Source organism: Dendropsophus ebraccatus, chromosome 6 (genome assembly GCF_027789765.1).
Source record: "Dendropsophus ebraccatus isolate aDenEbr1 chromosome 6, aDenEbr1.pat, whole genome shotgun sequence".
Lineage (NCBI taxonomy): Eukaryota > Metazoa > Chordata > Amphibia > Anura > Hylidae > Dendropsophus > Dendropsophus ebraccatus.
The window spans coordinates 108,038,437-108,063,116 of NC_091459.1; the positions used below are offsets into that span (position 1 = coordinate 108,038,437).

The window sequence follows — 24,680 nt, forward strand, 5'->3', positions numbered from 1 at the left end:
CTGTGATGTCCCCTTGACTTAAGGTCCTGGAGATAGAAACAGTAAATTGATCAGGTCTGCCACCAACAGATAATAAGTTTTATACCATCATAGGTACTAAGCATGTATATGTTTTTTTTGTTTTTTTCATTTTATCTCTTTATTTAATTTTCCAATAAAATTCAATACAACTTGTTTAACAATCCTCCATATTGGAGACAACAACAAACATTTAATTTAGTACATAAATCCAGAAGGACAATAAAAAGAATCAAGTATATTCAACATTTCTCAATGATGACCTTCCCTCAATAATGACTATCTTAATTCTTACTTTATCAATATTCCAAGGATAAGTGAGTTAATCTTTCTACTACGTGTCCCACTACCTGGAAAAACAAAAACCCACAGCCCCCCCCCCCCCCCCCCCAACCCACCCCAATCAAGTGGAAAAGGAGGAGAAAAAAAAAAAAAAAAACTTATTGGCCCCAGTATTTCTCATATTTGTTAACACAGTGTTCCCAGTTTTTTATACAAGGTGAGTTAGGCGCCAGCCACTTTCTGGCTATCAACATTCTTGCATAAAAAAGAAGTCTCGTAATTTTCCCTTTCACTTTACCATTTACATCAATCCCTGATGTGTCTCCCAGGATTGCCGGAGAAATATCCAGTTGTACCCCAATTCTCTCAGCTATTTTCCCAAATACTTGTTTCCAAAAGTTCTCTAACTCCCCACATAACCATAAAAGCATGTATATGTTATCTGCAACTGTCAAGCAGAAGTGCCTCTTCCTGTGTTCTGCAAAGAAAAAAAAAAAAAAAAAGATTGACAGTGAGTGTAAAATTCTGCTGTGCCGAGACAGATACTGATATCCCAAAACCCAATAGGAGTTACCTCCCTGAACACTTGGGGTTAAGTCTGTAGCACTTGACTGACCTCCTTTTTCAAGCACCTACACCATTACCAGCTCAAACACAGTGCTCAATTGATTGTATGAAGATTTCTATCAATCAATAGATTGCACGCCCTAATGTTGCCCTAAGCGGCCTCCTACTCATTCCTCCCTTCCTCTAAGCCAATTGCTTTGCACATAAGAAGCATGGCTGCCTTTCTTGATTGCAAAAATATTACAAGTTAAAGTCAAGATTCTTTCCGCTACCTATATGGAAATGAAGTCACCATTAATAATTGTGATTGCTGTTATTCCAGGCGGCACTGTAGTGTGTAGGCCTACAACGAGATTATAACTGATTTAACATTATGTAGGCTGCTCATCTGTGCATATAATGTGGCTGTGGACTGACTGTAAATCTGTTTCCCTTTAAACCCAACTTACCAGCAGCAAGTACCTTCACTCAGTGCAGACTTATCTTATGTCATATTTAACCCTGCTTTTCTGTTCGGTTCTACTATACACATACAGTATAATGTTTCAGTAATTTTTGCATTATTAGGCTATGTTCACACTACGTAAAACTACGGCCGTAGTTCTTGCCGCAGAACTACGGCCGTAGTTTTGCGCTGTGGACAATGCCTTGTGTGCAATGGGATCCCGGCCGGAGCATATACACATCGTATACGCTCCGGCCGGGATCTGTGCGGCGCTGGAAAAAAACTGACAGGTCAGTTTTCTGCAGCCGGAATTCTGTTTTTTTTTTCTATATAAAATGTGAAATAAGTTTTAAGGTGCTACATTTACTATTTGCATTTGTCACAAGTATAATTTACATGTCTTTTGCGTAAGTACTTTGCACTTTGCAACATATCACATTTGATTTGTGATTACTCAATGTTGGAAAGACGGCGCATCATTTTCGTTTTAGGCTGGTTGCCCTGCTGGTGGAGGCCGTGGCCATCGTCGCAGTTCTAGCGGAAGCCCTTGGTTCACTTTCTTCAGCATTTTCCTCTAAAAAAATTTCCCATTCTTCTTTTATACAGTTTATTTTTGTTCCAATTTGGATCTATTTCATGCCATAACACATGCATTGTACGCCGACACATCAAGATTATTGTAAAATAATAACCATTGGCCACCGATTAGTTTTGCGTTTACAGGTGTAAGTGCCTATGAGTTGATCTAGAGTATCAACTGCCCCTTTAGTGGCATTGTAATGTAACATCATGTCTGGCTTTCTGTTGTCTGATACTGATTGACCAAAATGAGATTATAACTCCGTTATTTTTTTCAAAAAATGGCTGGAGATTAGTATAAAAGACTATCTGTCATTTTTGACCGAACAGTACAGGAGTAAAAAAAAAAAGACGAGGAGCAAAAAGTAAACAAAAAATAAATAAATAAAAACTGTTATAAGTAAGAACCCCTCAAATGAGGAAAAGTCAATGAACCACAAGTTTCAGAACCGCATAATGAATATTTAAAAAAAATATCAAATTTCAGATTTGGTTATTTTTGACCAAACAGAACAGCAGGGTCAAGGAAGCCTGTAAGAAATGTAGTGGATGACCATGTTTCAATGGCAAATAACAGCCGTTATTTCAGAACAATAGCGGTTGTTTTAAAATAACAGCCGCTTTTGTTTTGCAATAATGGCCATTATTTCCAATTAAATGACGGCCATCCACTACATTGCTCTGGCCAGGTCCTCTTCCTACTCCTGTAGTCTGTGCTGGAGCAGTGCAGGTCTTCTCCTACAGGCGATGTGGGATGAAATGATCTAACCATGAGAGGTCTGCAGGAGAAGACGTGCATAGCCCTGGTGTACAGGAGCAGTCGGTATTATACAAAATTTAGGACTCCCTGCTCCTGTACAGTGGTGAATGGTGATGAGTACATTGTACCTTTTACCACTCGCTTTACAGTAGCGTTGGAGTCAAAAAACAGTACTGAACCCGCCAGGAACCGGTACTGGTCTGCAGACCGGTGGTTGGGGACCCCTGTTTTACAGCACTAGCATTGGTACCATGCTCTTCTTAAAGCGACACCCCCCCCCCCCCCCCCCCAAACTGCTTGTACCTTCAGATAGCTGCTTTTAATCTGTTAAGATCTGTCCTGTTGTCCGTTTGGTAGGTGATGTAGTTATTGTCCTAAAAAACAACTTTTAAACTTGCAACCCCGTGTCAAATTTGCGTGGCCTAGAGTGTGTATGCATTAGGCAGGCACAACCTCTCTATCCCTCCTCCCCGCCCTCTTCATCATTAGGAATGCTCCAGGCAGATTACCTACTATTCATCAGCTGTCAGAACACGGCACATAGGCTGTATTGTTAAGGCACCTGTGCAGTGCTCACTGCAGAGGTTTAGGAAAAATTCTGCCAGTGGGGAGCCAGTTTTTACAAAGTAACTATGATCTGCAAGTTCTTTGGCTGTTTGCAAAAATCTCCATTTTACCAACATTATTAATTTATTTTGTACTTGCTTTATTACTATCTAGAGCTTTGGTGATGGGTAAAAGGTAGTTCTAGCATTATTTAAATGGACTTCAACCACAGATAATGAGGCCCAGGCACCCTCTTGGTCAGTCTGGTGAGGCCCAGGCATTGCCTTGATCTGTTGGGTGAGGCTCCAGTAGAAAAAGTTTGAGAAGCACTGGTCTAGGCCACGACCGTTTGGCACAGGGCTGCAAGTTTAAAAGTTGTTTTTTAGGACAATAACTACATCACCTGCCGAACGGACCAGAGGACAGATCTTGGATTAAAAGCAGCTATCCAAAGTGGTTTGGGGGGGACAGAGTGTGGGCACAGAGTCACTTTAAGGGCTGTAAACTTATCTATATTTGCCGTGCATTTCAGTTCAATTTCAATTCTTAAGTAGCCATTTCAGGTTAGGGAGAAGATGTTTGTCTGATTTAGAAAAGCAATATGGACATGAAGGCCAAAAAAATATTTGCCCCCAAAGTCACCCTTGTATTTCATTAACAGGATCTGAAGTTTTAGGAACCTCTACAATAGTGTATATATCTACTTGTGCTGGATATTAGCAGCTCACCTTATATACTGCACTTTTATATTTCTTCTGCATAAGGTTGCAGGTTCTTCAAAGCAGATCTTACGTTATTGCTATAAAACTCCCTATTGAAAATATAAAACAAAAAAAACTCCATGTGAGGATGAATAGAATGGTTTTGATGTGAAACAAAACAATCATGAAAATATAAGTAGTGTGCTGGCTGAGTTTTCCTCCTCTTCATCCCTAGGCTGCTAGAGATCAGGCAGTGCATTTAATTTAGTGTAAAAACTTACAGGATGAGCCGCAGGGAGAATAGAAGGAGAGTAGTGACAATGAATGTCAATGAAGCCAATATGACTCTCTAACACAATGACGGCTCCATAGACGCTAAAATGGTTATTGCAGCTGAACACTTCCAAAGAAAAGCTGCAACAGAACAAGATATATGGGTATGATTTGAATTTAGCATTACAGGGCGATTGGTGTTAAAATTAGTGCAAATTTAAGGCTATGGATTTTTTATTCTTGCTTTGTAATTATTATGGGGCAAAAACATTTTCTCCATAGGTCTTTATTAAAAATGTGGATTATTTTTGCTTCTGCAGCCTGCAGTTTGCACAGTTTTTCTCGGTGTACTTTTTGTGTACTTAGCCTATATTTTTCAACCTGCAAACTGCCTTGTATGTGCTTTCCTCTCTCTTTCCAGCCTGTGTGAACTGCCCTCCAAGGTCCCCTCACCCCACATCTACTCTTTGATCTGGTGTGTAAACCCTTTCCCCACCATGCTGCTAACACTAGAAAGATCCTCTGACTGAATTATCTGCCTTTTCTCTCAGCAGCTAAATGGTATGAAATAGAGATGAGCGAACCCCGAGCATGCTCGACTTCATCCGAAACCGATCATTCGGCATTTGATTAGCGGGGGCTGCTGAAATTGGATAAAGCTCTAAGGTTGTCTGAAAAACATGGATACAGCCAATGACTATATCCATGTTTTCCACATAGTCTTAGGGCTTAGAGAACGACCGGGTTCGGATTAACTCGAGCATGCTCAAGGTTTGCTTATCTCTAGTAGGAAATTATTAAGGACCATTATTTAGAAAGTTGCTTGATTTTGCATTCAGGAAAGAAATCAATTATAGAAAAAGACAATGAGTATAAGGCCATGTTCACACAACGTATCTTTAGCATAAATCACGGCCGTTGTTGTAATTTGCAACAATGGCTGTGATTTGTGCTAAACATACGTTGTATTTGAATGAATGGAATCCCGGCCGGAGTCTATACACATTGGGGGACATGTAACAAGCAGTGTACCTTGTACCTTTCCTTAGCACAAAAAACTGTGTATCCATATGTAAAGAAAGTATAACAGGACGTAGATATATTACAGTGGACAACATGTGTAAAACACTAACTTGTACCAACAAGTAAAATATTGTGCAGACTATAAGAGTGTGATTGTCCATGAATACAGATATGTACAGTCCTGCACTGTGTCCTATGAGAATGTATATGTTTCAACTATAGCCTGTGCTAAGGCTCTTTATATTTATATGCACAATACTAATGTTTGTCCTAGTGGCAGATTATAATAGGCCCTTGGGTAGTCGCTTGGGGCCCTGAGCTCCTGGGGGGCCCATGGCTGCCCAAACAGTCTTACATGTTCAGTGCTGTATTGTCTCTTGGCTGCATTCTGCCATAATTTGCACAAAATTACAGCCTTTTTGATATGGTATCGAACAAATCATGACAAAACTGCAGCCAGTGACTAGTCTGGGGAGGGGGGTACAGGGTGACTAGTCTGGGGTCAGGTAGGGACACGGGGGGAGGGGGGGTCATGGGAGCAATGTGTTTGTGTGTGAGGAAAGGTCGGTATTTTAGTGTAATTTGGAGTCTAAATTAAAGGGGTACTCCAGCGGGGGGGGGGATTCTTTTCCTAGGATCGGAGAGGAGGTGGCTGAGGGAAACGACGTCCACTCACCTCCCCGCTTCCAGCGGCGAGTCCCGCATCGCGGCGCTCCGGTCCCCGGTTTCCGGCCGCTCAGTGACAGAGGCGGGATCTGAGAGGACATGAAACGGATCCCGCCTCCGTCACTGACTGGCTGAGCAGACCTGAGACGTCTCGTCTCGGGCCCGCGTCAGACACCAGGAGGCAGCCAGGAACCGGCGACCGGAGCGCCGCGATGCAGGACCCACCGCTGGAACCGGGGAGGTGAGTGGACATCGTTTCCCTCAGCCACCTCCTCCCGGGTCCCAGGAAAAAAATCCCCCCCTGCTGGAGTACCCCTTTCATTTTGGGGTGCAGTGTCTGTATTAAGGGGTCTGGTTGAAATTTGGAATAATGTGAATTGATTTGGAAAGGATAGGGGTGGTACATTATTTTATACTTAACCCTTTCATGACTGCCCTCTACAAATTAAAAAAAACCTGTTTCAAAGAAAAAAAAAATCCTAAAAAAATTAACCACGTGTGGAAATGCCTGAACTATCCCTAGTGCACCTGTAGCTATATGAACAATCACCATCAGGCGGCATTGGGTACAATGGTCATTTGTCTAAATTACTTCCATTTCGAATTTGACACTAAGATATCTTAAAGCGAATGTACAGTACCATCAGGTACATCGCTTTAAGATTTTTACATGAATAGACCCACACCGGCATCTAGTAACTGCATTAGGAAATGGCACTTTCTTCTATGACTCCATAGCACCCATCTCCAGCCTTGTGCCGTAGAATTACCTTTCCCTAGGGCTGACGCTGGAGATGGATCAGGAAGCCTTCCTTCTAATTCACAGGTACAACCAGAAGGGAGCGGAGACAATGGCGTCTCAGTTAAGGAAATTAGGCAGCAAATTCAAAATAGAAGTACTGAGAATTGAGCACAGTGCTGCCTGATAATAATTTTTCACAAAACTTTACAGCTCCATGGCAAATATGACACGATCTATCCTGTACTATGAGCACCAGGCTAGCTTGCTACCCTAGTTACAGTGTGTGTGTGTGTGGGGGGGGGGGGCAAGTTTGTTGAACAACATTTGATACTCATGGAACAGCACATAAAAATTGGGATTTTTGGCAACTAGTCGCAATCTTTGCACACAGAAGGACTTCTAGAGCAAGGGTCATGCTTTTTAGAAAGGGAAGCAAATAAGAAACTAAACGCCTCTTACACAAAGAATAATGGATGCAATGAACAGCCCTCCTGGTTATAAAAACGGTAACAGGTGTAATGATCTAATAATATAAGAGACTCAATAGCAAAGATCATATGTGTACAGCATAAACTAGATGAACCAGACGGATATTTTCTACGCTGTGTAGCACAGGGAGATGCCGAGAACGTGGCAATGCATAAAGCAATCATGAGTTATTGTCTCATCGGTGTCATTGGACAGCATTTTACTACAATGCTACATTTTTATGCATCTACCTATGAGAACCTAGTTTATACTGGAGCCCTTCTGTATCATCTGCAGGATGCATCTTGCTTCAGCTCACACACTGTCTCCCACATTTTCCAGCAGATTAGTCTGCATGTGAATAATGTGAATCGCATCTCAATCATATATAATTCTGATTTACAATTCCATTGCAGCAGTGTTTTGCAGCTGTTGCGTCCCGCACACATTTCAGCTGGTCTCTAGGAATATTCATTGACGTTGCTTTATCCCACATGAGATAATTGTCCCATTTATCAATGTGTCTACCAGTTTTCAGTTTTCTTTTTGCCAAGAAATTCTTCATAATGCTGTCGATGGGTTCGACTTTTCTAGAAATAACAATTGTGGAACACTTAAAGGGGAATACCATGTTGAAGATATTTAGATATGGGTACTATCCTGGATTTCAGACGAGCGTCTGTTGTATAATGTAATATGGAGCTAATGCTACTCTATAGAGCTATCCATATGGACATATGAATATATATATGAATATATATGCTCTACTTTCATCTGTTTGCACATGGAAAATGCTCATTGAAGTCTATGGAGAGGGATTATAATCCACACGAATCTGTATATGTTCTGTATTTGATCCATACAGTAGCAATATGTCATAGAGACATGTCAAAAGTTTTCATAGGTCCAGGTCTGAGTGTTCAGACCTGTACCGATTGGGAGATAGAGCCAGGAGAAGACGCAGGGCTGCAGCCGGTCATGTGATCAGTTGGGCCCCTAGAGCTCAATTATAAGTCTGACTGATCATGTGACACAGAGCTGGGAGAAGACACGCTGCAGTGCGGGTTTTTTTTTGTTTTTTTTTTTTCAATTTCACAACACATTGAATTTTTTTCTGGTTATGCAGTGTACTTTATGAAAAAATTTTGTACAATTAGTGGCACAAAAAATAAGGGCTCATGTGGGTTTCTAGGTGGAAAAATGCAAGTGCTATGGCCTTTTAAGCACAAGGAGGAAAAAACAAAAGTGCAAAAATTTAAATTGGCCCGGTCCTCTAAGGGTTAAGGTCCCCATAAACTTTATACTTTTGTCAGTCGTACCCATCACTTGCATACATGGTGTATGGGGTTCTTTTGACTATTTACCAACAGATGATGTCAGCGAAGAAGCGAAGAATGTTCTTGATGGTAACTTAACCTTCCCCATAGAGAACACAGGAACACTCAGCTGTGCGAAACATTCCTGTGTATTGGGGGGATGGGGAGAAATAACTGAAGGCCATCAGGTATGGAAGGTATGGGGCCACCTTTACAATTTTATACCAAAGAGAGGCATTTCAGAATGCTTACGCCCATCCATGCTTAGTGACTGGAGTTTCACCTGATAGCTGTCAATTGGACAATCATTCATGTAATTACTCTAAAGCAATTCCCAGAACTTACAGCATTATTAGCCATTTAAATTCTTTTAAATCCATAAATCCCCCCTCAAATTGGTGCCTTAGACTGCTGCCTACTCTGCCTCATTTTCTTCCTGCAATCCAATAGTTGGGAAATCTAATTCCCAATAGATCCCATCTGACTATAACTGTAAGAAAGAAGCAAATATATATATATATATATTTATTTTTATTTTTTATTCTATTTTATTTATTTTTTTACTATTTATTATTTTTTATTTTTTTGATATGTAGAGGCAGGATGAAAAAAGAAATGTTTTGGTATTTTTGGTATCTTATTAATAGACAATAGCAACAATGACATTATTCATGTTTAACAATAAGGAAGGATTTTATTGGAAAAAGTTAATGGCTGTGTTCTCATTGAGCCGTCTCCATGGTGCCAATTGTATTGGAATACAAAGCAAACCTTGGGGAACTGATCGAGTGGATGTATATAAATTATGAAAGAGTTCCGGCCTCACTTGTATGTTCATATCTGTAGGCGATCAATGATAGGACATTACTCCATACTCCTCACATGTCATCAGATAACCCTGGTCAAGTGCTGACACCCAGAACATGTCTGTAGCTTTTAACAACCTTGAGACGTATTGTGGTCTGGGGCTAAATGGAATTAAATGGGATTTATGGTGCAATATCAGTTTTCAGTCCACTTTGTTAAAGGGCTTTTACAGTAAAACACATTTGGCATTTAAAGTGACTCTGTACCCATAAGCTGACCCCCCCACCCCCAAACCACTTGTACCTGCTTTTAATCCAAGATCTGTCCTGGGGTCCGTTTGGCAGGTGATGCAGTTATTGTCTTAAAAGACAACTTTGAAACTTATAGCTGGGGCATTCCTAATGATGAAGAGGGCGGGGAGGAAGGACAGAGAGGCGGTGCAGGCCTAAGGCATACACAATCTAGGCCATGGCCGTTTGGCACAGGGCTGCCAGTTTAAAAGTTGTTTTTTAGGACAGTAACTGCATCACCTGCCAAACGGACCCCAGGACAGATCTTGGATTAAAAGAAGCTATCCAAAGGTACAAGTGGTTTGGGGGGGACAGATTTTGGGTACAGAGTCGCTTTAAGTCTAAACATAACCTTTACTGTTCAACTTCTACTTTTTTTTTTTTATAGTTTATATGAATTATATTGTAAATTATAATTTTATGTTTTAGTGTGCATAGAACTATATTATATATGTCCTCCCTGTCAGCACACAGTGCAGGGATGATTGATAGTGACCTCTCTGCCTGTCAATCGTCCAGCACTGCTTGCTGACAGGGAGAGAGCAGTAACTAGTCCCAGGCGGCTCCCCACCGACATGACTAGTTGCCGCCCGTCTCCCAGCCTCGCTCGGCTTGATTAAACATCTTTTTCTCCTCAGCAAAGCTACTGCTGCAGTCTCAGCAGGTACGTGCCACAAGCTCCACATGAGCTCTATACACTGCTGTAGGAAACCATGCATGGTTCACTTTTCAAGTATGTAACATCTGCTGTATGTCCTGCAGGAAGTGGTGCATTCTTTCCAGTCTGATACAGTGCTCTCTGCTGCCACCTCTGTCCATGACAAGAACTGTCCAAAGAAGTAGCAAATCCCCATAGAAATCCTCTCCTGCTCTGGTACTCTGCTGACTTTGTCTAGAAGGATGGTCACCCAGAAACTGTGAACCCAAAATAAAAACTAATGCAACAGTTTACTTTAACACCTTGAATCTCGCTGTTTTGGTTGTCCATTACTCTTAATTGGCACATTGGTGATTTTAATTATATTTTAATACATCCAATTTTCTGGAACGTTTGAACAATCTTTTCGAAGATTTCATTATTCCAAGTTACAAGCATTAAAATTGCATGTAAAGGTCACAGAAACAAATAGGCACCTGAGGCGTTTTCCACAAACATTTAATTTACCAGTACAATTATGGGCTATGAGACACCTGCACATCTAGGCGTTCAATATCCACTGAGACCTGTCATACAGTGCCATTTCATCAGCTACAAAGCCATCAAAACTTCAATAAAAACAGGTGTAATGTTAGGTAATAAATAAATAAAATACTTAGAAATAACTATTTTTTATGGTAATAAAGTTATAGTCCTAAAGTTTATAATTAAATTGACTTTATTGTAACTGTCGGCATGTTTGCCAGCTACCTGTCTGAAAAAGTAATTTTTATAAATTATTCTACAGCAAGGAACACATTTGGAAGAAGTCTAAGGTCCATTAACACAAAAACTGCACCTTAAGGCTATGTTCACACTACATACTGATGAGCGCAAACCACATGATCATTAATTCCACCTGTAATTTTACAACAACAGCTGTGGTTTAGTGTTAAACAACGTCCGGTCACTAAAGAATGGCCGTTGTTAGTACGTAGTGGGAAAATAGCCTAAACTGGAAATTAAAGGGCTTGGCCACATTGTCAGTGGCGGACATATCACTTGTGCAGCCTGTTTAGCTGCACAGGGGCCCAGGCCAACAGAGGGGCCCACAGGGGTCAGCCCCTCCGCTGCACTGGGCCCTGCCACATAGGTAATATATAAGATGCCAGAAGCCATGGCACGTCCCACATACCACACTCCTCTATTGGATACATGAGCCACATCCGGACGCAGTGGCGCCAAGCTTCTGGCCTGCCCCGAGACCTGTGCACCAGTGACATCACCTGGTGGTTGGCGATCGTGGCATTGAGCACCCTGATGACCTGCAGGACAACTGGGGAGACAGGTGGGGTATTGTATGTGGGGATGGGGCAGCCTGGAAGGGGACTGTGTGTTGGGATGGGGGCAACCAGGATGGGTAGTGTGTGTGGGGATGAGAGGCAGCCAGGAATGTGGTGGCATGGTTTGCTTATGTGGGGGCCCAGGAAAATTTTTTTACAAATGTAAAGCAGTGAGTTTCACTGATAACTTACTCATATTGGAAGCCCTCTCTGCAGCCCTACTCAGAATACTAATGTTGCTTGGCCCCTGCTCAATCCTGATCTCTGAATGCAGCCAGCTGGCCTCTCAGTCCGCATATGGCTGCCTGTAGACATCCAGCTTGACACCCAAACAACATAGGAAACAGAAGCAGTTGGTTCACTGTGTAGTGGCGGTGCCGTGTAACTGGAGCCTAGATCTTATTGAGAGTGTACCTGTCATTAGAATAAATGTCTGACATGTTATAGCCACATGTTAGAAGTTTGTATCAGAAGGGGTCCAGGTACTGGGATGCCCGCCAATCACTAGAACGAAGAGGCAGAAGCACTTAGCAGCTTACACTTTGCCCCTTCATCCCCGCTCTAAATGCTAATGTTACAATTGACGGAATTATAATGAAGCCTATGGCAATTGTGTCTACCGGAAGTTCCATAGGCTCCCATTATAATTCCATCAAATGCAACATTGGCATTGAGAGCCGAGATAAAGGGGCAAAGTGTACACTGCTAAGCACTCCTGCCCATTCATTCTAGCGATTAGCAGGGCTCTCAGCACCCGGACCCCACAGTTACAAACTTCCCACATGTGGCTATAACAAGTCAGAAGTTTGTTCTGATTAGAGGTACACTTTAAGTGAACAGGAGGTGAGTTGCAATAATCAGGTTTGACCGCTCAAACCCCTGCTTTGCCAAACAACTGATCGTTGAGTACGATAGGCGTCAGCACCTTAATACCAATGTACCACTAGGTACATCACTTTGTCTTTTTTACATGAACAGAACGGCACACAGCATTGATCTATCCATGGGCAATGGCCCGGCATTTCTTCACACTTGGGGCTAGCGGGCCTGCCCCTAGTGCTTCATGCCGGCTGATGCTCAAGAACACACCGGCACCATGTGTTTGGGAACTGGACAGTGGTTTAAAAAAAGGATTGCTGCACCAGCATCCCCGCGCCTTCACCAGTCTGTTCATGGAAAGAACACAAGGCGATGTATCTAGTGGTACATTCACTTTTAAAATAAGGAAACCTTTGGTTTCTAGGCTTAGGGTACTATTACACGGCCCGATGGGGGCCTGATAGATCGGCACTTAATTTCTGGACCTATTATATGGTCCGATAATCGTTTAACAATTTGCAGCCCTTGCTTAAACTGAATCCATTACCTATCCATGGTCCAGGGCACCTCTTGCAGTCCGCTTCTCCCCGGGTCCCGTGCGCTCCAGCGGGGGTCCCGGCCAGTGATTGGCTGAGCGCCCTGTCAGCTAAGACAGGCCGATCTGAAGCTGCAGCACACTGGACCCAGGGAGGAGCAAAGCGCAGGAGAAGCCCCAGACCATGGATAGGTAATATATGCTCTTTGCAAATCGTCAGCCACTTGCCGTGCACCGATGTTACACGTAGCAATGCGCGGTCGGTGCCCGAGAATTGTAGGTCCAAACCTATATCAACGATCAGCCAATGATCGTCGTCATCGGCTGATCATTGTGTTTATCACACAGAATGATAACCGGCTGGATAGGGCCGGTTCGGCCCATTATCATTTCGTGTAATAGTACCCTTACTCTTAGGGCTCTGTTACAGGGGGCAATTATTGGCCAAACAGGCTGATATTGAATTCTCATTCATTGGCCGATTTGAACAAGAAATCATCAGCTGCACACCTTCCCATGTAATAAAGAATGTGCGGCCAATGGCCAATTGCAGCAAAGGGCCAAGTGATTACTAAGCCGTGTAATAACCTGTGTAACTGAGTGCTGATCTATGAGATCAATGCTCATTTACAGCACAGATCAGGCCATGGAATATGCTATTTAACAGTTTAAAGGGATTATTCAGGCTGTCCTCAGTTTGGGTGTGGTTTTGCAGCTCAGTATACGGAGCTGAATTGTAATATCACATACAACCTGAAAACAAGGGTGGAGCTGTTTTTGCAAGAAAGTAGCTGTGCTTTTCCTAATCTTTGATAAACCCTTTAAAATAGTCTCAGGTTTATGAACTGTTTCCATCCTGTGTACATTACTTGGGTGCATGTTGCTCGATATTGGACAGGAACACTCTTTGTAATGTCTTGCCCCACATTGTTTGCTAACTTTTCTGACCTGCTTACTTTGCCATAGCAGAGAATTCCAATCATGATTGGTATTTAGAAACTTCTATGGAGTCAATGAGTTTTATTGATATATCGTACAATAAAACATCTCCCCTCTCTATGACTCACATCTGCAGCGTCTTAATCTAGGGGAGTTAATAATGTCAAAGACTCTCTGGAAAAACCTACAGAAAAGGAGATTAAGATAAACCTCGGAAACAAAGAGTAAACTTCAGACGTTAAAAATACCTGATTGTTTTATTGAAGGCTGTGGAATTATTGCTCTTATCCGTCATGACGCCCACCCTCTGGATTTGTCTTTTCGTACGCTTTTCTCGTACAATGTTCCATCAAATTGAAAATTGATTGGGAAGAGACGCTAAATAATCCTCCTTTAAGATAGGAAATCTATTAATGGCTGATCAACTAAGTGAATCCCCCACAGGCCCTAGCAATTGTTTAACTGGAGTAAATCGATGATATCATTAGTTCCCGCAGAATACGAAAGCCTTCACGTATATGGCAGCTCCTTGAGAAGATGCCGAAGATCTTTTCTACTTCTCTAAATACTCCTATAAATAATTAAAGGGGTCCTGGAATTGCCAAATGTTCCATAGTAACATAGTGCATTAGTGGAATATTATGCTGTATTGTATCTTCTGCAATGTTATCTAAAATTACTTTTGTGTTTTAGGTTGACTATCTTAGCGGTATATACCATAGCAAAAATAGGAAGTCTTATATTAAAAGGGTTGTCGAGCGAAAACCTTGTTCTTTCAAATCAACTGGTTTCAGAAAGTTATATAGATTTGTAATTGAGTTCTACTTAAAAATCAAGTCTTCCCATACTTATCAGCTGCTGTATGTCCTGCAGGAAGTGGTGTATTCTTTTCAGTCTGACACAGTGCTCTCTGCTGCCACCTCTGTCCATGTCAGGAACTGTCCAGAGCAGTAGAAAATTTACATAAAAAACCTCTCCTGCTCTGGACAGTTCCTTTCACTGACAGAGGTAGCAGCAGAGAGCACTGTGTCAGACTGAAAAGAATACACCACTTCCTGCAGGACATACAACAGCTGATAAGTATGGGAAGACTGGAGATTTTTAAACAGAAGTAAATTACAAATCTATATAACTTTCTGAAACCAGTTGATTTGAAGGGAAAAGATTTTCGCTGGACAACCCCTTTAATGTGAGAATATATGCTAATAGAGAATTTATGAAACAATCTAGTGGTGTTGGTTGAGAAAGTCGAATTCCCAGTAAAGGTGTTCAATGTGATTAATGTCAGGGCTTTGTAGGTCACTCAAGCCCCCCACCATGACAAACTCATTTCATTATGGACTTTGCTTTGGCAGCAGGGACACTGTTGCACAAAGATCCAACTGCCCTGGAAGGTTGTAGAGACTTTGGGGGAGATTTATCAAAATGGTGTAAAGTAGAATTGTCTTTGTTGCCCCTAGCAACCAATCAGATTCCACCTTTCATTCCTCACAGATTTTTTAGAAAATAAAAGGTGGAATCTGATTGGTTGCTAGGGGCAACTAAGAACATTCTACTTTACACCAGTTTGATAAATCTCCCCCTTTGTGTAGTAAAACAGAAGTCTTTATTTCCTTCTCACGGAGACACAAAAGCATGATTGTTACCTTTACTTACAATGGTGGAAATGCTCAGAGGTTACACATATTTGGCTGGATAAAAATCATAAACATTGTAGAACACCAAATTTTTGCTTAATTTTCTTTAGCACTCTTACTAGGGGGGGTCAGAAAATGTGAGTTTTTGCCATTACACTGATCCCTTAGGAGGTCGCAACAGCGTTGCTTTGGGTTTCTGAGGGTCTACCAGTCACCATTGCCTATAACTATGACATTACAACATTTCTCTTTGCTTAGGCAATGCCCCTGTGGGTCCTTAAAACAGTAGGCTGCTACATTCATGGCTGTAAGTGTACAAATGTATATGCTGCCCTTTAACACATAGTATGAGTCAAAGTGAGTGCAGGGCCCAGGGGCATTGGCTCTAGTCCTGCAGGTTGAAATCGAGAATCATCTCCTACCCAAACGGGAGATGGTGACACCATCATGTGCAACTGGTCACAAGCTCTTACCCAATGTGTGCGGCAGGTTTATGGTCTCCAATATAACATCCACTAACATAAAGACATACACATTTAAGCAAGGTTATGTAATGAGCAGATATAGAATTTCCCAAAGTGTTGAGCACATACTGTAAACTATCTATAATAACTGTGTATGCTGATGCTGCAGTGACATTACTCTTTACTATAAGTAAGGGGCCAACCCCTAAAACAGCCCCATAGTATTATTTTCCATCCACTAAATTTACAATAAATATTATATATTCCAGTAAACAGTATTCTCCATCCAACCAGCAAACCAGGATCCTTTCATTAGCCTGAGATGTTACTACTGCCCTAGAGCCAACTAGCAGCATGTTATGCACCATTGGCAGAAGAGCAGACAGGTAATGAAAGCAGCAGGTGCTGCAACTTTACTAATGCAATAGTCTGTTGTGAAATTAGATTTTCTTCAACAGTATTGGGTGGGGACTGGCAGGAGTCCTGAGGAAGCAGGGTAGGAGGACTGTGATGAAGAGCTAAGGGAAAGCAGTGCATTCTGGGAATTGTAGTACTAAACAACTGTTTAAGCAGGAAGCATAATACAGGACTAAGATTTTTGGTGGTTTCAGAACTGGGCAGACAGGTAATCATTGCTATATGCCTGTGCAGTGTGTTTATTTTTTTGTAACCTAATGTCAGAGTTCCCCTTTAACCATGCAGCGTACATTAAAAATGGCAAAACTTTGATGATACAATTAACAGGTTTTATGTAAGGAATCTGGAAAAATCCTTTTAATCCTAGCAACCTCCAAATGCAAAACAGTTATTCAGCATTTTCCAAAATGCTACAAAAAGGCTAGGTCAATGCTGTTTTTATTAAGGAAATGTCATAGTTTGTATCATGTACCTTATAGTCATTAGGAAAAGGACAGACTTCATAAGTCAAGGGCCTCTTTCAATTTCTTTCATTTCAAAAAGTCAAAGACACACAAAATATGCCATGAAATGTGTTTCTTGAAGTCACGGTGACCTTATGCATTAGATTGTAATGGATCAGATTGAGATGACATAGTAATTGCTGCTGATTTAAGAAACTGTATACTGCCAAGTCACAGCACAAAGGGATAGCACGCGGGATTCTCATGTGCATACTATCGGGTAAGACCTATGCCAAGTAATGCCAGTTCCATCCAATTAATTTCACCAGCTTCTGGCCTATACTAGATATTATCTTACATCTTCCAATGCTTCCCACTTATCTCTACTTATTTTCTTACATTTCCGCCATCCTTTGGTCCTCTCAGTGTCACTCCATGTACAGGGGTCACTAAGTTTTAACCGCCTGTGAGAATGTAACTCTCCCAGGTGTCACACCAAGTGCTGGCAGCTGTGTTTTCCACTGCAGCCACTAGGTGTCTCACTCTCCCCTGAGCACAGCTGCAGTCTTATAAAGGTTTAGCTATGTTGTCTAATCACAGGTGCCTCCACTTTACCCTGCTATACTCTCTTACCCTTAGTTCCAGTAGTGAGTGGAGTTGTGAACTAGCCAGAGAAGGAAGAGAAGTGTTCAGTTTAGGCTAGATTCTATGCATGATAAGTTCCAGAGATGGGGTAACCAGAATACTAGGACCAACCCTTGCCTACACTGAGGATTCTTCAGTCAGGACAGCCACCCCGTAAGGAAAGCCAGAGGGACTGATCCCCAGTAAGGCAAAGATTAGAAGAGCAGAAGCACCTTACTGACACGCTCATCCACCTGGGGAAATAATTAGTGGGAGCTCAACCTACAGACAGAGACATAAGACTCTCATCACCACTGCCATGAGCCCATTTTTTGGATGCTGTCTTTTTGCATTTTCAATAACCCTGGTGTTGGGGACTGGAGCTCCTGAATCCTTCCTGCACAGGAATACTGTGTACTCTTTCGATACCAGAGATAGACATGGTTAAGTAGTGTAGTTATATGGGTATTCATGAAGCAGTTGTTTTAGACCCTATTTAGTCCAGACTTATTACTGCCAGGATAATGGAAGATTCCATTGATATGCACCATTTGCTTATTTTCTTTTGTACCATAAAGCACCGCCCACCAAGAAGATAAAAGCTTTAGAGTTGCCCTACACAATGTACCGGTATATTTAATGACTAGTAATTCTAACTTTTTTTTTTTAACATTCTGTGGTTGTATGCGCCAAAAGAGAAAGGGTTAGTAATACTATACTCTTATATTCCATATGCAAATATATGTACCTCCTGCTCGTCAGTTATGGATGTCACATGCATGTCTTCTGGTGTATAGGATTTGCATTTTTCTCTCACAATTAATTGTTAAGATTTTTAACCTGACAAGAACAAAGAACTGAATTTATTGGTTTATCAGACTCGCTGCTTATATAATTTATCACTCATGTCCTTTACATACCTATCCATCTGGGTGCGTCAATTAAGCAGCAACCTGAAATTTCATTCTAAGACAATTTGAACTGACCCTTGTATATTAGCCAAAAATAGCCCTGAACTAGCCATTAAGATAAGTGGAAATCTTTCTTACTATGTAAATTGGAGTTGTCACTTTTTATAATACCCAGAAATACCCAGACCTTTATGAGATATTGAGTTTAGAAAAACCATTTTAAATATCCTATTAGGAAAGTCTCATTTTTCAGCTTGAGGGTGGGTTCACATGTACCGGAATCGTAGTGGATTTCACGCTGCAAGTTCCGCAGCAAAATTCCCTGTATTATCATTCTGTATACATATTCGCAGCGGAATCCTGACGTCTCACTCAGCCAATCACTTGCCACACAACCAATCACTTGCCACAGCAGCGTCTAACATCAGCCAGTGATTGACTGACTACTGTCCAGGGCCTTTTTATCCTCATAACCCTACCCCCTTTAACACCTAGCTCACCTGTCACCTCCCCCTCATAGCTACTTCCTTTGTCCACACACAAAGCCCCCACGGCTAAACCCACCCCTCTCTTTCCTCTAGCAGCCATTTTTATCACTCCTATTAAAACTAACCCATGCTATTACCCCACTAAAACCCTACCAGCAACAACCATGTCGTGGTCGCAGAGACCCCCCTTATGGTTCCTCGCCGGGAGGCCCCTTGGCCCCAACTCGTCACACCTCAGTAGCGTATCTGCCCACCAGGAGTAAATGTGCGCTTTATTCTGACACCAGCACCGTGACTAGAAGAGTGATTACTGGCTGAGAATAGGAGTACGACATGTTCTTCTGGTGAGGACAAGACCCTGAGCTCAGAATTTATACCATTCCATAGTTAATTGAAACTGCTTCCCCCGGTGAGGAGTAAATGTAATTTTCTAATTATTCTGTACTGGTTAAGTAACCTGTGGTGCTTCTGAGAAAGACTGACCGGGCATGAAAGAACTTGTAGAGGAATAACAGCTGAACAACTCGATCTGGATAATTATTTAGTTCTAATTATCTTGTTACGACCTTAAGACTTTTCCTTCATTCACTGTGCAAATATCCTACTCATTACCATATAGCATGGTGCCATATTGCATCACTTAGTAAGAACGAGATCCTGTCACATTGATTATGCAGTCTGATCTGCCAGGATCATGTTATAGAGCAGAAAGAGCTGAACAGATTGATATATAATTTTGTGGGAAACGAGAGCTAGAGAGAGAAGTCAGCAAGGGCGTACGCGACATAAGTCAGTGCGGCTTTATAGATTGCCTAGGCCTTGTCTGTTATGTTCGAGTGACTAGTTCAACATGGATTCCCCTCTACAAGTATTACATCCCTTTTATTCTCATACCAGGACCAGCCTTCTGTGCTAATGCCTTTTATAATATATCTGCATAGAGGTGGTGATTTACAGATTCACACGCATTACTGTGTGAACAGATGTTTAGTTTAGTGAGTATATTAAAAAAGATCATAAAAAGTAATGCAAATGGCTAAAGTACTAAAATATAAAAGCACACCACAATAAGCATGCAAAGGTAAATGAGTAATCACTTAGTGTCAATGATCCTGGGGGAGCTCCATGTTGTGTGCACAAACAGCCAGAATAACAATGAGAGCAGAGTAATCTGTCTGTCGATGTTCCAGATGGGCTCAGATCACCTTTGTCAGTTCCACCCTTATATACCCTGGTTGATTAGAGTTTCACCGTACACACGGCCAAGAGAATATCCCCAGTACTGCAGAATCCCCACGTCTTTAGTCTTATGACAGTGTAGCTTTTAGTTTCTTTGAATATTTATTAAAGATAGGAGATAGGGCCTAAAGACCTGTTCACACAGCAGATTCAGGGGAATTCTGTGGCGGAGAATCCCAACTGCCTCAGTGTCGAACAGCGTGTCTATGGGAGGGCTTGCTCGCCTCCACTCTCCCATAGACACACTGTTTGGAACAGAGGCAGGTGGGATCCCGAGGTGGAGAGCTCTGCTGCAGAATTCCGCTGAGTTTGCCCAGTGTAAACAGGCCCTTACTGCCATAGGTGACACTGTTAACCTATGAAATGAAGGGGGGGGGGGTGACAGTATCACTTTAAAGTGTCTCCTACACAACACTTACCTGTGAAAAGTTTTTATCAGTATGGTGTATAGACCCCAACCGATCAGTAGAACAAGCAGAGAAAGTAGCATGCGGCAACACGTGTCTATGTGTCTATATAAGTAAGATGGTCCCATGTGAGTCCATATCAGTCATGTGGCACTCAGACTCAGTTATGAAAAACAATATCTGACATATGTTAGAAGCTCACTTGAGTTTATTACATTGCTCTAAATTTCAGGCTGCAATCTTCTGCTTCAGTTTTGTCTCATGTAGGAAAGTCTCTTGTCCCAGTAATACATATTAGATTTAAGTTCTGTGTATCTAGTGCGCTGCTGTGTTTGCTCTCTCTCATACACAAGCTCTACTTTAAAGTGACTCTTTACCCACAATCTGCCCCCCCCCCCCCAAACCGCTTGTACCTTCGGATAGCTGCTTTTAATCCAAGATCTGTCCTGGGGTCCGTTCGGCAGGGGATGCAGTTATTGTCCTAAAAACAACTTTTAAACTTGCAGCCCTGTGTCAAACTGCCGTGAATATCTGTGCCCTAACTTTTCACCACCCCTCCATCCCTCCTCCCCACACTCTTCATCATTAGGAATGCCCCTAGAACATTTTCTCCTGTCTTAACGATCCAGCCCATGTGCCGGGCTGACACAGGTGGAGAATAGGAGACAATCTGCCTGGAGCATTCCTAATGATGAGGAGGGCGGGTAGGAGAGACAGAGAGGTTGTGCCAGCCTAATGCATACACAATCTAAGCCCCGGCCGTTTGGCACAGGGCTGCCAGTTTAAAAGTGTTTTTTTAGGACAATAACTGCATCACCTGTCGAACAGACCCCAGAACAGATTTTGGATTAAAAGCAGCTATCTGAAGGTACAAATGGTTTGGGGGGACAGATTGTGGGTACAGAGCTGCTTTAATCAATCTACAGCCCAGAAGGTATCTACTGTCTGAGCAGGCACCTAGGCAGCTGAAGAGTCTCCCACACACATAGGTGCACCTCTCCCTCTACACTAGTACACAGCCTGTGGGATCTCCTGTGGGATCTCTCCTCTCTCAACCTGAATTTCTTTCTAAAACATATATATATACTCCTGGCTGCTCTCATATGTAGATATATATATATATATATATATATATATATATATATCTACATATGAGAGCAGCCAGGAGCAGTCTAAGATGCTGTCTTAACAAATAAGGGGTAGTGATTCGTGTGTCGATGTACGGTGTGTGTCCCTTTAAAGGGGTTATCCAGTGTTACAAAAACATGGCCACTTTCTTTCAGAGACAACACAACTCTTGTCTCCAGTTCAGATGCGGTTTGCAGTTAAGCTTCATTCACTTCAATGGAACTGAGCAGCAAAAACCCGCCCGAGCTGGAGACAAGGCTGTCTCTGGAAGAAAGTGGCCATGTTTTTGTAGCGCTGGATAACCCCTTTAAGTGTAGCAGTTACTTTGCCTGGTTTTCCAGGTAAAACAGACTGATGAGCTATCCATAGGTTATAAATTGTGGTTATAAGCTGTTTCAATAAATGTGATAGTACAACTGAAGTAATAACCCTACACAGATTGTCACTCCAACTATATTTGTTTTATTTTAACAGTGGTGACCTGGCAGCCATGTACGGACCCACAGACAAACACGGGAGCAGTGTGGGGAACAGCATCAATGACACATCAACCAGCAACCTGGGGAGTTCCATCACAGCATGCAAAAAGGTACCGTATTCCTATAGAAGGATTTATCAGTCTGAGTACTTTTTCTCTGAAAGTTGTGTTTTACACACAGTCGGTTTATTGGAACACAACTGCATCAGCTTTTTAACACAAAGCAGAGGTTTATACTAAAAAGGCCTTTCCTTTAGTTTAGTTAATGTTTCCAATTGGTTATGAAAACCATGCACTTTCTATAATAGTCACTGACCATAGACAAACACAATGGATAATGTACATACTTAATAAAAGATGCTGCTGTGGCAAGCTGGGGATCTCACACTATAGGATATATTGAGTTAGGAGCGTACACATCTCAGTACACTGCATTGTCTAAGCATGGACACATTGTCGAGTAAATAAAGCCTTTTCAGTGTTTTAACAGCATGTTGTGATATTGTCCTACATGGGTTTAATGAAAAACCATTTAACCCCTTCAAGACATTGATGCACGGATGTCTGGGCGCTTTTTATTTTTCCACCAGCAGGGCTGGTTGAGGTGTCATTTTTTGCACTATGATCTCTAGTTTTTATTAATATCATTTTGGTGTAAAAGAAAATTTTTATTGGTTTTATTAATTTTTTTCTGATATATAATTATAAAAAATCATTAATCCTGGCCCTTTTTTTCCGTTTACGGGGTTTTTTTTTAAATACTTTTAAAAACTTTTTTACTTTATTACACTTTAAAAAAAAAAAAAAAAACACTTTTATTCACTTTAAAACATGCAATCAATATATTGCATAGATCAGTGTTATCAGCCTGAGAGCAGACTCTATACACAGAACACCAATCCGATAGGACGGAGGTAAGTAACTTACCCCCGCCCATCAGTACAAACATTCGGGACCCCCGCAGCTATGTTGATCAGTCCGTGACAGGAGCTTGTCCTGTCACTGACTACCTTAAACGCTGTGATCGCTATAGATCGCAGTGTTTAAGAGATTAATGACAGGAAGCTGCGGGATCGCAGCTGCCTGTTATTATCCTCGGCCCCCGGGACACTGATGTGTGTGGGACCTCTCTCACTGCAGCAGTCCCGCACACATTAAACCCCTCTGACAGTCAGGAACGTACATATACGTTCCTGCTGCACGGGGTTTGTGCAGCAGGAACATATATGTATGTATTGCTGACATGAATATATTGCTGCTGGTACACATAAAACAATAAACATGTTATGCTTACCACTTCGTGCTCCCCCCATGTCCTGTTGCAGTGTTGCTGGTGTCCCCCGCTCAGCCAATGATTGGCTACAGCTCTGTCCCACCTCAATCAGTGATTGGCTGATCCAGCTGTCACTCCTGAGATTAGTTTGTCTCTAAAATGGAGGCTCTGCAGTCAGCAGGGGGCACCAGCCACACCTCAACAGGTCACCAGGGGAGTGCAGAGAGGTAAGCATAACATGTTTATTGTTTCCTATGCACCAGCAGCAATATGTTCAAAAATGACGAACGCCGGAAAACCCCTTTAACTAAACTGATGGAAAAGACACATCTGTACATAAAAAAAATATACCATACTTAAATGTGTACCGGAGAAGGCTTTATAAGGTGGTACACCTTACTACAAAGCTGTACTCTATAGTTTTATGGTTAATAAACTTTTATTGCTATTAAATGTACAGATGTACAGTAGTGTGAACCCAGCCTTAAGGATCATGTAGTCCGATTTACAGAGTTCATAACAAAAAGCATCTTCTGTAAAAAAGTATAGAAACATTATACTGAGGTTCTATAGACTCCATGGGCTTTCATTGCACCCTTCTTCTGCTCACAGAGTTGTAGCTTAACAACCTTGTCCTAAGACTAGGGCTCCATGTGAAAGTGACAGTATAATGTGAAGTACATCCATCCACTATTAACTTAAAGAGACTCTGTCGATAGGTTTATGCTGTCCTATTTAAGAGTAGCATGAACTAGTGACAGAGAAGCTGAACAGAATGAACTATCACTTACTTTGTTCTGGCCAGCTGATTTGGAGATATCTCTGAGCACTGCATACTAGTCCTCACCATTATATGCATGTGCTCAGTAGTCCTTTATATTCATGAGCACCAGCTCCCTCTGCCCACCAGTTCTGATTGGCAGTTCTTTGTCTATTCTGTGTACATATTCTCTGTATAGGGAGACAGTGGCCAGAGGGTGGAGGGAGTGTTGGAGCCCGTATGCACATTTTCCGGCATATCAGGAGAATGGCTGAACAGAACAATGTAATACAACATACTATTCAACTGTTTTGTTTTGTTTTTTGGCACTAAAAGCCACTCTGGAGTCCTAGTCTAAATCAAGGCATTTGGCATCTTGTAGGTGATGCATGCCACCTTCTGCCTCCAGTTTTCATGCTTGACACATGGGGTGATAATTACCCAAAACTTATGAAGAGGCCGAGATTTCTGAGAAGTCAAATTGTTTACATGTAATCATACCGTAGGAGGGCATCTTATGAGTCAGGCATAACAGGGCTTTTTGCACCCTTTACTCCCATGCCAAAAATGTCAGGCTCTGATAAATACATTGTTATTTACTAAGGTATTATTAATATTAGAGCCATTCTGTACAGGCTGTGCTCTTTAGAATCTT

At 41.9% G+C, this 24,680-nt stretch overlaps 1 protein-coding gene across 1 annotated transcript in view; it reads left to right on the plus strand.

Annotated features, from left to right (window-relative positions):
• SPHKAP (SPHK1 interactor, AKAP domain containing) overlaps positions 1-24,680 on the plus strand; it is a 167,354-nt gene that overhangs the window by 45,505 nt on the left and 97,169 nt on the right. Inside the window, exon 2 of the mRNA XM_069975571.1 lies at positions 21,989-22,103. Within this exon, the coding sequence (XP_069831672.1) occupies positions 21,989-22,103 (115 nt within the window). The remainder of the gene's footprint in view (positions 1-21,988; positions 22,104-24,680) is intronic.